Raw genomic sequence first — 16,882 nt, 5'->3', positions numbered from 1 at the left:
CCCCTCCCAACTGTCCACCAGAGGGGTCAAAGGTTGTGCTGCAGCGAGTGCTGTGTCCCGAACAGCGGCAGACGTCACACGGACAAAGACAGACAGACTGAGACGCACTGAAACAGAAAGAATACCTGTTTAAAAAGGAAGCCACACAGACAAAAAAGAGACAGACAGAGACAAAGACAGGCGAGCGACAAAACGTTGTGTGTGTTATGTATGGAGAGAGAGAGAGAGAGAGAGAGAGGGTTAGACCCATTGAAGTGGAAGACTGGCACTACCAGAGGGTAGGAGGACATGAATGAAACATGAAGGCCGTTGTGTTTCATGTGTCACATGTGATGGCGGAGCGTGACGGGGATGAGGTGGATGGGGGTGAAGGGAAAAGTGGTGGTCACGGTAAATTCCTGTCTGTTAGCTTTTTCCCCTCCCATCACAGATTACTGACAAGTCAAGAGACAGACAGAGATCCAATACACACACAGTACTTACACAGGACAGGAGGACGTTTCAAAAACACTGTGGGAGGAGGAGTCAACAAGAGGGAGAGAGAGGGAGAGGACCAAAGACTACTCCCCCTTTCTCTTCCTAGGGGTCCCGACTCACCACACGGGCCTTGCTGCTTGACGGGAATATGGGCCTTGGCCTGGCACTCAGCCCGCCGGCGCTCGCAGTCATTGATGTAGGTGTGTCCGTCCTTGCCGCATAGCGGCTTGTAGGTGCCATCGCACTGGATGGGCTCGCAGGAGCAGCGCATGCCCAGACGCTCCACCTGGCACACGCCGTTGAACTTGCACTCCTCCCTGCACTCCTCTGCAAAACAGACGAGGGGACATTTTAGTTGTTCTAGTTCTTGTTTAGAATTTGTAATGTTCCTCTGTAATGTGTGCTGCGATGTTGTGATAATGTTGTTTTTTGTTAATCAAATGTGACTTGACATGTGACTGAAAATAAGGCTAACGCAGCAAATCAGCCGACAAATCGAGGCAATCGTCTACAAAACGTTCTCTCCGGGAGGTCAAGACCCGTTCAGAGCTTTCAAATGTACTACGTTCCCGATCAGGGGATCAAATTTGTACAGTAATTCAAATTGGAGCCATTCCTCTCTTTCTCGTAAAGCGGTCACGCTACACTGAAACTTAATTACGGCGCTGCCTTATCTGAGTGTCGAACATTAGAGGGATGTATTGTATGTATGTCATGTTACAAGACAAACCCCCGTTCTCGCCTAAACGCAATAAAGAACCTGATTTCATGGATCTGCATTTCAAATGAAAATATTCTCTCCATATCAAAACCTTGAAAAACAAAAACGTCATTACCACACCCATCCATTTTACCTCAGTAAAAGGCAGATAGAGAATGGGTTCCTTTTAACTCGATCCAGACTAACTCATACACAGTGCTAACGCTTCTCCTGAGACATTCAAGTCCCCAATGTAGTCGCGTACTAGCGGCCTATATCTCTACTCAAGCTTGACCACAAAATATAAGGGCAGAAGGAGAGTCTGTAATAGAGTGCATCACACCATGAGCCTCTTTCTTTAACTATATGGGGAGTCTCAGATGTGTGAAGATGAGGTGAGAGGGGAAAAGCTACAGATGCAGTGGAGGTGGTGGCCTATTGAAGCCCCTTTCACGCAACAGGAACATTTGTCATCTGCAGTAAACCTGGCACTACATACTTGGTGTGGCCTAAGACCAACCGTCTGGTATCACGCATGTAACAACAGAGCCCTAACAGAACATGGTTAGTTATCTATCCGTCAAGGCAGTGGGGTGTGTGTGTGTGTGTGTGTGTGTGTGTGTGTGTGTGAATGTGCCAACTCACCTTGTTTCTTGCAGCGGCCCGGGTGGTTCTTCTTGAGTTCAATGCCCTTCTGCATGCCCGTCCGCTTCATATGGCACTCACTCTCGTACGTCTGCCCATCGCTGGCACACAGTGGCTCATTGACGGCAGGGCAGGACTCCGGGCGGGGGATATTCAGGGGCTGGTGGGTGCGCGGTTCTACACGGCATGCAACGTTCAGGTTGTTCTCGAGGCCTTTACATGGGTCTATGGACAGGGGAGAGAGATCGGGGGAGAGAGAAAGAAAGAGAGAGAAAGAAAGAGAGAGAAAGAGAATGAGAGAGAAAGAGGTTAGTGGTAGGACACGGTTATCCATCACCGGGGATATGCCAAACCCCTTGGTTAACATAGAGATTCTGGGATCGTCAGAAGGTGGGGGGAAATTAACTATATTCTGGTAATCTGACCAATTGAACATATGCGGTGGTACTTAATGAATATGATGTCAGTTCGGTTGTCATCTGGGACATTCTCATCAATGATAGGATGACATAAACTCTACAGTGGAAAGTCTGCACATTGTAGTTATCGGAGTCACGTGGAATTGTTGTTCAATTTAAATGTTTGAATATGAAATTATTGGTGAAGAGATGAAATGTAATTTTAGCTTCCAAATGAGAGATTTGGGTTTTCATAAGGTTAGTGCTCTGCTCAATCAGTGGCCCGCCCCTGTGAAGAGACATGGGTTATAAAACTTTTCAGACACACCCTTCTCGCTCCACTATATAAAGCCTTGACGAAAATTTAACCTGCTGTTCCAAGTACGTGAGGTCTGCAGCCTCTGCGTTAAAAGGACTAACATGTCAACTACAGAACTAAGCCAACCTCAGCGTGAGCTTTGGTTGATAATGGTATGAACTTTGAACTCTTATTCACTACAGAAGTGATACCTCCTAGCCGTTGAGTTAGCAACAGCAGCTTCAAACGCAGACAGAGTATCCCATCTACCACACAACGACGTTACTACAACGTATCCAATTGACCACCAGAAACATTCTTCAAAGGACAAAGGACTCGGTTTGGCAACACGGCCTTCCATCTACCACCAACCTACCGAAGCGCAGCTCAGAGTAAATATTTAATGCATTTTCCTTTTCCAAATGGGCGGTAATTTAGAATGCATAAGATACTGTATTTACGATAGCACAGCTTCTCCCTTTGTCCCTCAGTCTTCCCGCTCTTTCACTCAAACCCAGACCCTTTTCTTTTGTGTAACCAGCTGTCATATCTGTTCCGCCCGCTAGGGATGTTTTCCTTTATGACGTAATTTCTAATCAAGGTATAATTCATTGTGCATATGTAATTCTGTGTGATTAGTTAGGTACTTTGGTAAATAAATAATTAAACCCAATTTTGTATTGCTGATTCAACTTGTTAGCCAGGGTTCGTGAAGATAACCAAGAATTTACAACTTTCAGATGAGACTGAATTAAGGTGACGATTAATATTGACTGCTATTGATGTAAAATATTACTAGGTCTTTAAGAGTTTATTAGTTTATTACAGCTCTATAAATATTATTTTGTGGTGCCCTGACTCTCTAGTTAATTACATTTACATGATTAGCTCAAACAGGTAATATTAATTACGGAGAAAGGATTTTATAGAATAGCATGTCATATCACTTAATCCGACATAGCCAAAGACACGACACCTGCTATCAACACAGGTTGCCCTGGAGAGGCTGAGTGGAAAGCTGGGAAGGCCATGGATCTGAGAGGACGACAGGCTCCACATAGATGGAGAAAGTTTATTTTTGATTGGGCCTCGTTGCACTCCTCTCTGGGGGAAGTCAGGCTGACGGCTGGCGCTGGTGGCCATATCAGCTGTAATCATAAAGGAACTGGGGAGAAGCTTATTGAAATAGGAGCCGCTAGCTGCTGCAGCTTCGTCCCATCTCATTCCACTTCTCTTCTTCAGAGCGAGGGGACACAGAAGATTTATGTACTGCTGCGTTGCATTAAAATACTGCCAGGCTGCGAGCGAGTCATTTGAAACACCAGCAAGGAGGATGAGACCAAATGTGTAGAGAAGAAAGGGTCAGGGAGAGGAAGGGAGGAAAAAGAGGGGAGAAATGGTTTCCAAGGCCTTGGCTCGGAAAACAAATGGCGACAACTGGAACACATAGAAGGGACAATGGTAGCTTGGCTTTGACGGCCTGGGCTGGGCAGGCGAGACAACAACAGGGCCAATTGCCAGCAACGCCATTGCCAAGGTCAGGGATTGTGTATATTAGCACAATGGAATCGCTCACACAGGAGGATTTAAAACGTGGGACTGCAACCAATTGAGGGGTTTTATCGTATTCCAAAAAGTGCCCGAAGCCAGTAACGCAATGATACCACACAAGCCCAGCCATTATCCCCCTTGCAAAAAAACATTACCTCCCATTAAGACACCAAAACGGCTTCCAGGAGTCCTGCCCTCCGCAGTCGAGCCCCCCTGATGAGGTATCAGACATACAGACAGTAAAGGCTCTGGCTAGCCTAGCCCCAGCTGTACATTTTATTTACCAGCTAAGATGACTGAGAACATATTCTCTTTTACAGCAATAACCTGGGGAAGAGTTACAGGGGGAGGAGAGGGGATGCGTGAGCCAATTGGAAGCTGGGGATGATTAGGTGACCTGATGGTATGAGAGCCAGATTGGGAACTTAGTCAGGACACCAGGGTAAACACCCCTACTCTTATGAGAGTAGAGCCATAAGAGCCATGGGATCTATGGAGACCACAGAGAGTCAGGACACCCGTTTTAACGGCAACCTATGCAAGGCAATGTCCCCTTCACTGCCCTGCGGCATTGGGATCTCCTTAGACCAGAGGGAAGTGTGCCCCCTAATGGACCTCCAACACCACTTCCAGCACTTCCTCTGGTCTCCCATCCAGGGACCGACCAGGACCGATCCTGCTTAGCTTCAGAGGCGAGCCAGTTGAGACAGCAAAGGCTTGGTCAGAATCACTCAGGAAGATTCAGGGTCCGCCGGGCCAGCTCTCCTGAGAACCCAGCCTCCCCCCTGGGGTATGGCGACATGGAGCCCGGTCTTACCGGGTTAGATATATTACAGCCATCCTCTCGGGGTCTGGGCATTCATCTCCCTTCCCTTTTGTAGCCTCTCAGTCTCCCGTCACTTTTGGGAAGCTATTTTGTCTGGCTCTTTCCCTTTCCCCCTTACCTCATAATCAAAAGTTCTCAGGAGAAAACTCAGACAAAACAACCGCCTTGAACTGGCCAGCTCTAAAAAACAATTGGCTTTGTTTGTCAACAGTGAATAATCCACACCACAGGAAGAGATTGCATGAAGAAAAAACTGCACAGAATGAGAAAACCAGTAACACGATGTCAGAGAGAAAAAAGACAGTGAAACCCCAGAGCGAGAGAGAGGAGAGAAAGAAAGAAAGAAAGAAAGAAAGAAAGAAAAAAAGAGAGCGAAAGAGAAAGGGTAGAGGAAAAGTATATGAGGGGACTCACTGCAGGATCCCTGGCGCTGAAGGCGGATGTTCTTCTTGGTATGGCAGGCCTGCTTGTGGAGCTCACACTCGTTGCGGTAGTCCTGGCCATCGCTGCCACACATCACCTGCTCGGGCTTGCCTTCGCAGCTCAGCGGGCACATGCACTTGGCCGACAGGCCGTCCGATGACTGGATGCAGGTGCTGCCGTAACTGCAGATCACCTCGCTGCATGGATCCTTCAGGGCTGCAGGGAGGGAGAAGACAGAGGTATTTTAGGGTTTGTGTGTGTATTGCAGGATTGTGTATGGGTTTAACAGGAACACTTGACTTTACTGTCACGACTAGCCTACATCATGTGAAACCAGATGAAGGTCAATTATTGACTGAAACGTTGGTTGAAGATCCAACTGATCCAACTGGTGCATTAAAGAAGGCCAGGAAGCTAGAGTTTCTACCATAAGTAACACAACAATGAAAGCAAATTCCAAAGCAGTTTAAGTACAAAATTGCCACATGCCACCTTTTTACATCAGAGTGTCAACCTATTCGAGTGCAAATGGAAAAAGTGCCGTGGATGTGTAACTCTAGACTGAAGAACTACTTGACAGCCCTGACTAAGGATTCACGGGCGGTCACAGCTGGCTGGCTGTACAAACAAGTTGCATTAATTTTCTGAAGGGCCAATAGAAGGATGCTTTGCATTCACAATACAATCTCAATTGCTATGCTTCAGCATGCTCTTCTACTGGCAGCTGAGTGGACCCCCTGAATATTTACCTTTCTGAAAAATAGAGAGACATTTTCCCTCTAGAGAACTTTGTTTCCAACCCCTTATTAAACAGCCCTGCCACTCTGGAGAGGCTTATTCTGTCCATATGAGTGGGTGGAACTTCTAATTTAGCGCCTGCGACAGATATTTTGGTATCTCATAATCTCGACGATGGAGCGCCATCAGATTACAATCAGTGTTTTTTTTTTCACTCCCCCAATACATATTTATAGCGGGCATTATAACAAACACTCCCAGAGCGCGAGACCCCGGAGGAGCGGGGTTCCTCCGACAAGCTCTGAGTCTCTCATTTCCTATGCACCGCCACATTTGGAATAATGTTTATCTGTGTCCAAAATCCACCTTTTGTTACGGCGCTTTGTCTATGAATTTCATTTCAGAACGGGTGCTACGGTATATTAATCCAACAATCCTTCCAGCATACTCTTTGTTTTATCTCCCCTATCCCCAAAATAGAAAGTCTTATTCCTTTATTTCAGACCATGTTTGTCTCAGAAGACTGCTCCGTTTCTTTAGTTTGATCTTAGGGGTACATAACTAGGTAGGTAGCACGCGCGTCGCCTTAATGAGAGTCTAGGATCGAGCTACCCAGACTCCTTGCTCCGGCCAAACGCTACGCCACGCCCACGGACGTCTCGGTACCTCCTAGATCCTTCACCGAATCCGAACACATTCGGGACACAAGTGGGTAAAGCGGCGGTTTGAAAATTCGCCATGGGCCCCTAGTGCCCCTCCTCACACAAAATACTTCAATGATGGCAGTCTCAGACTAACGTATGTAGTGAACAACAAAGCAGAGAAGTATCAAAGCCGCACACGCATCTCTCGCACATCTTGGCACGTTTCTCTTTCTGCCACTTTCGTCTTCAAAACATTTCAAGATACAGCGGACTGGTGTCGCTAAGGAATGTGTCTTTGTTTCAGTTTGATTTCAATGCAATACTGCAAATGGAGCTGGACAACTGGTGACAGTGAATATGAAGCAACAGATGAGTAAAGGTCTTCTACTGTAGATGCAGGCCCAGAACACTGCACCATTACACTCCCGCATAAAATCCATCTCGGTATTGCTCTCACCTCAGAAAGACTAGACAAATTATTATGAGCTAAAAACATGGGTCATGAAATGACTAACGATTTGACTAACAAAAAGAAGATGTGGGCAGACGTTTTTATCCACAGCGACTAACCGCCATGCGAGCATCCGTTTTATATATGTGTGGCCCTGGGAATCGCCATGCTCTATCAATGAGGGAAGACTTTATTTAGTATTTCATGTATGGATTATCAATACAAATTCAACTGAGGCATTGACACACGTCTGTGACTGAAACGGATACTCAGCCATTTGAAATCCTTCAACCATGAAAGCAATCGACACCACTACCAACTGTAGTGAAGGAATTATGCCGACATTGGTTTGCTTCCCCTTCGTCCATATTCAATATATCCTCACAGAACCCACAGAACCACACTGTCTTTGATGTACCATTGTTTGTTAGGTGACACCATGGAGAATGAAAACACAGTAGGAGGACATGGTTTGCCTAGCAATGGAAGCCCATTGTCACCCGGGTTTATGGGCCACCGTGAAATAATACGTGTTAAGCCACCGCCTTCAGCCTGCAGCCAACGGCTCGTCCTTGCCGCTTCCCAGAGTGCCGCTGTTTTCTTTGTGACAGTCAACAGAATTCTCCTCGTTGCTTCTCGGACCCATTCAATAATAATAATAGTCTGAGGGTTTTTCTCCTTCGCCGTAGCAGGCACCTTGACAGGCACGGACGGAAGAGCAAGGAAGAACAGAGGGGGTCGCGTTGATTTCAATGCTAACGGATCCGTCCTGTTTCGGAGCGTCGCCACTGCACCCACTGCGGCGACGTTAGCACAGATAAGCTTTCCTCTCAGACTCAGACAAGGAGGCAAATTGCCTGGGTGAATGTGACCGGTGTAACAAGCAGAACGTGTCAGAAAACAACTTCAGGGACCTCCTGCCTGCATTTTCCGCATTATTATCATTTGAAAGGCCGGAGAAGTAGGAAGATGAAAAGTCACCGAGCTACCTTCTAAATTAGAATGCTCCTCACTGCCAATTAGCTTGTCTCCCTGAGCCACAAGGCGGTACTGAAGTGGTAGACACCAGCAAGGTTAGGCTTGGGATAATAACAAGAGGAATACAGGTAGTAAAGGAAAAGACTAACACAATGCTGAAACATTCCCTTTAGTTGAAGAAGAAGACATGGTAGTAGTAGTGGGGAGCAGGAGGAGAACACAACCCTGCACTACAAGAACCCGAACAGAGAATATATAGTACAAAACAGGCAAAGAGGAGAGGATGGCCAACAAAGAGAGGAGGGTGGGAGTTATCTCCCAGGCAGGGAGGCAGGGAGTCTTTGCGGGACTTTCTGTGTGTGTCTGCCTTTCTTCTCCCTGTGATACAGTGTTTTGAACTGAATTTAATAATGCTTCATTAGGATTGGGGAGCTGTCAGCCAGCGCAGTGTGGTGGTGACGGCTCTGCTTGGCGGCACGCGGCCCAGAGGCGTGTGGCGGAACAGGTTTCCCTGTCGTGGTGGTGGTGATAGTTGTTGTAGGGGGAAGGAGAGGGGGATTGGGCAGAATCTTCTAATGTATTATCCTTTAACATATATATATATATATATATATATATATATAACGTGTCCGTCTAACCCCTAGCAGGAGAGGAGCTAGACAAAGAGAGAGAGAAAGATAAGAGAGCGAGATAGAGAGAGCAAGTGATGGAGACAGAGGGAGGTAGAGACAATGGAGAACCCCCTCCCCAGCACATCCACTCGGCCACACTACCACAGACACACGCAGCAGACCAACCACAAAGCATCGCCCCTCGCCACCACGTCCTCCCTGTACCGCTGCAGTCCGCCCAATGGCTGGGAGATGATTTGCCCGTTTGATGTAGTTCTTCAAAGAGCTTATTTGACTGCAGCTGTCTCTCTCTTTTACATGCTTTAGTGTTACCCTTGAGTCTGGAAAATCGGCCACAAAAACCTCACTATACAGAGGGACTCCTGGTTGTGCTCAAAGGCCGGGGGTTCGGGCATTCTTCTTCTGCCTGTTGACAGAAGAGCCTCCACGCTTGTATGGATATTTGTGTGGCGGGCGGGGGGTTACGGGTTGGGACGCTCCTTTAAGAATGATAGGCATATTATTTCTTCCCTAGAGTGACATGGGAAGGCCAGACAGGATTAAAACGTCTGGATTTGTCTTCATGTGAGGATGTTCTGAGGTTCACCATTGGTATCTGTAACACTCCACCCACCACTGCGACCTGTATGCTCTCGTTGGCTGGCCCTCGCTACATATTCGTCGCCAGACCCACTGGCTACAGGGCATCTATACAGCTTTGCTCGGTAAAGCTCCGCCTTACCACAGCTCACTGGTCACCATAACAACTCCCACCCGTAGCACACGCTCTAGCAGGTATATCTCACTGGTCAACCCAAAGCCAACACCACCTTTGGCTGCCTTTCCTTCCAGTTCTCTGCTGCAATTGACTGGAAAGAATTGCAATAATCGCTGAATTTGGAGACTTATATCTCCCGCACTAACTTTAAGCGTCAGCTATCTGAGCAGCTTACCGATCGCTGCAGCTGTACACAGCCCATCTGTAAATAGCCCATCCAATCTACCTACCTCATCCCCATATTGTTTTTATTTACTTCTTTGCTCTTTTGCACACCAGTATTTCTACTTGCACATCATCATCATCATCTGCACATCTATCACTTAATTTGCTAAATTGTAATTACTTCGCTACTTTGGCCTATTTATTGCCTTACCTCCTCACGCCATTTGCACACACTGTATACAGACTTTCTCTATTGTGCTTCTGACAGTACATTTGTTTATTCCATGTGTAACTCTGTGTTGTTGTTTGTGTCGCACTGCTTTGCTTTATCTTGGCCAGGTCGCAGTTGTAAATGAGAACTTGTTCTCAACTGACACACCTGGTTAAATAATGGCGAACTAAAATAAAAAAAAATGAAATATGTCCTCTTCTAGAGAGTAGATAGGCTAACTGCTAACTGGTAATTGCGCGGCATTGAAGCTCCATTGTATCATAATTTAGCATTAGCCATATTTAACTGAGATGATGATCCAAAACAATGGGCAGTAATGTGTGCTGGAGCGTTCAATGCTCTGAACTGGCATATGGTATTAAGTGGTTTTAATGAGTAACAGTTGTGTGAATAATATGCTACAAGCTTTTGAACCTTTTTAAATGTTAAAGTTGAATAATTCTCGGTCCCTGACTCACACATACACATTCACGCATGTTTTTTGCATGCAGATACACAGATACACACCCTAAAAGTAATGTACACACAAACACACACACACACACGCGCAGCAGATAAACCTCTTAAATCTACACTCACTTCAGCCCCGTAATATAGTGCCTGTTCAACATGACAAGAACTCTAGCAGCCGTAGTTTTTATAAGCCACTAAGTCACATTTTGTGAGCCGACAGAGGAGGGGAACAAGGAGATAGCGGTGAATACATCCATAAACCCAGTGTGGCAAAAAAAAATGATCAGGTAAACAGGAAGCCCGAGTTCCTATAATGGCGGGCCTAATAAATGCAAATAAGTGTTGATATCTGTCTCCATCTCTCTCCATTATGGCCTGGTTATTGCTTGAACTGTAAACAGAGGAGGGGACAGACACGGCATACTAAGGGGATTGCGGGGACTTTGTGCATTATGAGGCATCAAGCTTCCAGTGCTATTACAGGTTGGGGACAAGGGGGTTTTAGAAGGCGAGGGAGATGGATCAGGAGCGTTTTGGTCTCCATCTCGCCTCAAGACTACTGCATGCAGGGAGCTGGGAGTGTGGCTATCTCAAAGACAGTATTAACCTGACAGAGACAGGGGGGAGGAGGAGGAGGAGGAGGTGTGGGGGAGGGAGGCAGGGGGGGGAGATTACTGTGAGGAGGACGGGGGCGGGGAGGGGGGGTTGCTAGAAAAAGGGGAGGAGGATGAAATACAGAGAGAGGGAGGAACAATTGAGAGAGAGTCAGGAGTGAGGAAAGTATTAAGGACAAAGAGAGAGAGTCACAAAGAGGTGGATGGGGATAATGCTTCCACATCTCACCAGCAGGAAGAGGGGAAAGAAATACATAGATAGAAAGAGGTGAGGACAGATTACCATCGTTACCCTACTGTCGTCCATTATCCTATCAATCAACCCTAACCCATACGCATGGCATAGAAGAAGATTATGACTACCACCTTATAATGATGGGCCTTTTACTGATTCCCGCTTTGTCTCGACGCCCACGCACACTCCCAGACAAGCCCGTTCACACCAAAACCGTGCCACAAACAAATAGTATTGTTTACACTATTGTCACTATTGTGACTATTGTCGTTTCCTCCCTGATATAAATGTACCAATGACTCCCATTGTATACTTCTGTATCCAATGTTATTTTTCATATTGCATAAAAATAACAACAACAATCCAACCTCAATAGATTATTCAGGGGAGCAGAATGCATAAATACATAAGTAAAACATGTGTAAAACGAAGCTTCTGCCTGTCATTAGGAGTGTGTGTGTGTGTGTGTGTGTATGTGTGTGTGTGTGTGTGGCTGTCTGCATGTGTGTGTGTGTGTGTGTGTGTGTGGCTGTCTGCATGTGTGTGTGTGTGTGCGTACGTGTGTATGTGTGTGCGTGCGTGTGTGTGTGCGTGCATGTGTGTGTGTGTGTGTGTGGATGTCTGCGTGTGTGTGTGTGTGTGTGTGTGTGTGTGTGTGTGTTGGTTGGTTGGTGGGTTATTAATGCGTGAGCTGGCACTATAATCTGTTATCTCTCCAGAGCATGAAGCCCAGGTCCTCGTGAGGTGACGGGAGAAAAAGAAAGAGACGAGGAAGAGACAGGGATTTGTTTAACAAGTATCACAGGGCTCAGTATTGGAGGATAGTACTGGAGGATGAGCGGGAGAAGGAGGCAAGGGGGGGGCGATAGGATTCAAGACACTACCGTTATCATCTGGCGCATGAGGAGGAGAAATGAAGGCTGATTCCTTGTGTTGGTGGGGGATTGTGTGGTAGTGGGCATTTGTGTGCCTGGGTGTGTGTGCCAGTGTGTCTGGACGTGTTTAACTATACTTGTGGGGACCAGAAGTCCCAATAAGAATAGTAAACAAACAAAACTTTGACTAATTGGGGACATTTTGTTAACATCCCCACAAGGTCAAATGCTTGTTAAAGAGGGTTTAGGGTTAAGGTCAGAATTAGTGTGAAGGTTAGAATTTGGTTTATGTTTAGGGTTAGGAGCTAGGGTTAGTTTTAGGGTAAGGGGTAAGAGCTAGAGTTATGTTTAGGGTTAGGGAAAATAGGATTTTGAATGGGACTTAATTGTGTGTACCGACAAGGTTAGTTATACAAGACTGTGTGTGTGTGCATGTGTGCTTGTAGGTCTGTGAATGAGCCTGTTTGTTTAGCATATGAGTGTGCGTGTATAGGGTCAATAAACCATCTTTCGGGTCAATACCGAACACGAGTGAGACCCTGCAGGGAATTAGATCTTATTTATTTCTGACGCCCTTTAACCCTCACCTCTCACTGGTGTTCATCGCATCACATTTCAGAGAGACAGAAAACAGAGAGAGGGAGAGAGAGGGAGAGATAAAGGTAGAGAGAGAAAGAGAGAAAGAGAGAGGGAAAGAGAGCGAGAGAGAGAAAGAAAGAGGGCATCAGTAATCACCCAGAGAGAGAGAGAGAGAGAGAGAGAGAGAGAGAGAGAGAGAGAGAGAGAGAAAGAGGGAGAGGGGAGCAGAGCAGAGCAGAAACCGTACTGATGAGGTCAGCAGCCAGGTACACAGGCTGAATGTGGCCTCACGGAGATGACTAACACCTTATTCACCGAGGGTGATAGAGATCGAGGGGGGTGGGGGTGAGAAAGTAAGAGGGAGTTCAAAATCTATAGTATAACCTATCCTATGACAGTTACTGAGCCAAGCCAATGTGTGGCAGCAGAAATGCCATAGTTTCACATTTGAGCTGCAACCTATCCACAATATGGCTATATGCCCATTTAAATGTTATGATCTACCAAAATACCAAAAGCGGGGGCGGGGGGACATTGATTGACGGCCATTCTTCGAGACTGATATTTTTGGAGTGTCTCTAGCGGTCTCTAAGCCGTCTCTATGGGGAAGCTAGCTGATGAGTGAAGTTAAAGTTAGACAGAGGGACTCTAGTAGGTTGAGAAGACAGGTGAACACCGTGTCACTGGCACCTCCATGCTGGGAGAGAGAAAACTAATTTACACCGGCTCTCACCACACTCCACCGCAGTCGCTGCCCGCTGTCAAACTCTATCGCCATGGCGATTTCGCCAGGGGGAAGCGAACACATGTCGACAGAGTAACGAACAACCTATTGGCTAACAGGAAGGGGTTGGGGGGTGGAGTAAGTTTGCTAGCTTCTCCTTCGTTTCATGGGCTTTGTGGAGTCTCAGGCTTCTTCCCAGCGCTTTATAAGACGGACAAGGATAAATCAGTCTTTCTATGCCCCTAACACCTTAACGACCTCCTAACTAGCACTGGCCATCACAAAAGCGCAGCCGGAGTAAAACTGTCGGGTTTGAATTGTAGTCCGCCCGGCAACTGGGCCTGGGAGCAAAACATCAGGGCTTAGGTGTCTGGGAACGCTTTTCTCCACACAAGGCTATAACTATCCAACAGACTACAGTTTCAAATAACATCCATTCAGTCTGTTGGTGTTGCTTAGGAAGTCTGCGATGTGTCTTCTATGGAAGAACATGGAAGAGAACAGTCAGTATTGCCTCTGAGGGGATTGTATATTGTGGGGACTTTCTGCCATGTAGGAATATAGCTCCTCTTCAATCCTTTCTTTACAGGTAGGAGAGAGAGATTTACATTGTTTTCCATTTTGGGACCAGACACAGAAAGTGGTTGCCACCAGTTTGCTTGAGCCGCAATACAATATCCCACTTTGCAATTGGATACCTGTCAAAGGTACCAGACAGAACCGAAGAGAAGCAAACCAACCGTTCCCTTGGTATTGAAGAATGTGGTTTTAACAGTCAATAAGAGGGAAACAACACGACACATCGATTCCCACATTAACACATCTAATACTTTATACTGAAAGACAACGGATGTTGCTTCCTCGGCTGCACTAGCAAAGACAGACCACCGGGGAGCCAGCAAACAGGCAAGCAGACAGACGGACAGAATCCTCTTAGGACCAACTGCCTTGGACCAACTGTGGAGTGAGATTGGGGGGGGCTGTGAGGTAGATACGGCCAGAGTTAGACACACGGCGTACTGAGACGGTCTTTCTTCATGGCTGGAGGGGGTGAAGTGGTGTCTGTTGGCGCTGGAGAGATAAGACAGGGAGGCCTTTCAAACAGCCAGTCAGGCTGTACTGCAGTTACCCACAGAGAAAGGGACAGAGAGGGATAGGGGAAAGAGAGAGAAAAACAGAGAGAATGGTAGGAGAAACACAGTGAAGGGGAGAGCGGAAGAGGCAGGGATAAAAGGGAAGGTGACAGAGAGAGGGGAGAGGAAGAAAGAAGTACAGCGGGGGTATGAAAGAAGAGCGGGAGAGAAAGAATGAGAGTCTGAGTGTAGTCTATCAGCGGAGCGTGAGGCTCCTGGGCTCCCTCTACACACACACGAAATCGATCTTCCCCATCGATCTGTGCCCACTTTCTCCCCGTCGCACCACTACCCTCCTCCCCCCTAAAAAAACTCCACGTTCCACAAGACTGGGCTCTCCGGAATGAGTTCTGAGGCACAGGCACTCCCCGCTGTAGCGCACCGCACGGGTTGGGAGGCCGAGTGTTTACCCCTCTCTCTGTGTCGACTCCAAGTTCAATATTAGGAGAGCTAACGCGGCTCTTCATGTTCTACTGAACGGTAACCCTGGTTAAGTGCCAGCTGCCTTCTGTCCTCCTCCACACCCCTCTTTCAATGGCTTTTTTAATCTTTTCCCTAAAAAACACAGTTATCTCACGCTTCAGGGCCAATTTCAACAGATTTAAACAGAGAAGAGCTCCCCTTTAAAACCCAAAAATTCAAACGGTACCCATAGACGATAGACGCTGGACTAATGAACTAACCCACAGAAATGTGACCCCGCTCCCAAATTACCCATTTTATATGCATTTTATATAAAGCGGGGATTAATGAGTTGCTTAGGCTGGAATGTCCATAAAGGTCCATGCCGGCTGAGTTATGTACACATTACAGTACAAAAACCCACTAAACTGAGCGAGAGTCCTCATGCATTAAGTGGCCATGCATTGACTTGGTATCTGGAGTGGCCAGAGGCACGATCCAGGTCGCTATCTTACATTACAGACTTGAACACCAGCTTTGCTTTAATCTGCCACTACATTAATCATTATAGATCATCCAAGCACCGTGTCCATTCAACTGGGAGGGCCACCTTAATATGTCATGGAGAAGAAGAAAAAACATTTAGTGCTTATGACGACTTTATGAATTCCCTATGAAGCTTTTATAAGTTGTGGTTTGATTCAAGTTAGAAAAATGTTAACAAATACAATGGAATACTTATAAAAACCCATTCACTGCTCGTCTCCAGCAGATCTCTCCATCACCCCAGACAACAACATCATACCAGCCAGTGTGACCTGCCTGGCCCTTCTGCACTGAAATGTATTGAAGGGACAAATAGAATCTGTCATCCAGTTTCCCCCTGACCCTCTGCTTCTCGTCCTCCCGTGGAAAGACTGTTATTGTCTGCTCTCTCCGTTTTTTGCTCTCTCAAAGCGCTATTTATTCTCCTTCAAGCTCCATTGTTTCAGCGCTACGCCTATTTTTACCGGCTGCTCCCTTAATGTCGACAAAATGTGTTTTGATATTCAAATATTTATTGTGATATTTGTGGCAGGAACTGTCAAATGGAACAAGCTCTTTAATACTCAGAAGTACGATGTTTGTCATTTGGGAATTCTACTGCTGTCCAACATTTCTTGTTTTAGGCTTTGAATGCATCTTGAAGGGACTCTAGACAGGAGCATTAAAGTAAGTAGTCACATAGCTTTGAATAGTATGATTTCTCCCCACAACTGAATAAGCTCTCATTCTTGATAGCCTCATAATCCCAATTACTGTGAACTCTACATATACGCTTTGCCTATGCTAAGGCAAATGCTAAAACTGAATTCTCACGACTAGAGATGCTATCGAGGTTTTGATGTACATCCGGTGTATATGTGGTGTATATACATATATAGATTTCATATGGATTACTGTTACAGTGCTATTTGGGTTGTTCATTGGATTCATTGCGACATTTCTTGATTTCTTGTTGTGTTTTTGTTTTTGTGTGTACTTGTTTGACATTATACTGTATTGTTATGAGCTGGTAACATAAACATTTCGCTGCACCATCTATAACATCTGCTGAACTGTGTTTGTGACCAATACACTTTGATTTGATTTAAATTACCTCTCTCTCCCTCTCGTTCTCCCTCTCTCTCTCCCTTCCCTCTCTTTCGCTCCCTTCCCTCTCTCTCTCTCCCTTCCCCACCCCTCTCTCTCTCCCTTCCATCTATCTCACTCTCTCCCCCCGCTCTCTCTCCCTTCCCTCTCTCTCTCTCTCCCTTCCCTCTCTCTCCCTTCCCTTTCTCTCTCTCGCTCTTTCTCTCTCCCCCCCACTATCTGGCAAGCCCTGTCGTCAAACAGGCCGTGCTATTAGCCAGCCCCAGTCGGCACAGCAATCAGCCAATGGATTAGCATTGTAACGATGGCACATGAGAAAA

The 16,882-nt window shown here is 46.5% G+C and overlaps 1 protein-coding gene across 10 annotated transcripts in view; it reads right to left on the bottom strand.

Moving 5' to 3' along the window:
* Window positions 1–16,882, bottom strand: part of agrn (agrin) — a 279,791-nt gene that overhangs the window by 83,630 nt on the left and 179,279 nt on the right. For all 10 annotated transcript variants that reach the window (XM_036988106.1, XM_036988109.1, XM_036988110.1 and 7 more), the window contains 3 exons: window positions 5,310–5,534; window positions 1,823–2,047; window positions 598–804 (listed from right to left, as the gene is read on the bottom strand). In XM_036988106.1, coding sequence (XP_036844001.1) covers window positions 598–804; window positions 1,823–2,047; window positions 5,310–5,534 — 657 coding nt within the window. The remainder of the gene's footprint in view (window positions 1–597; window positions 805–1,822; window positions 2,048–5,309; window positions 5,535–16,882) is intronic.

The sequence above is a fragment of the Oncorhynchus mykiss genome, chromosome 9 (genome assembly GCF_013265735.2).
Source record: "Oncorhynchus mykiss isolate Arlee chromosome 9, USDA_OmykA_1.1, whole genome shotgun sequence".
Lineage (NCBI taxonomy): Eukaryota > Metazoa > Chordata > Actinopteri > Salmoniformes > Salmonidae > Oncorhynchus > Oncorhynchus mykiss.
The sequence above is the reverse complement of the archived record's forward strand: the minus strand, read 5'-3'. Positions and strand labels throughout refer to the sequence as shown.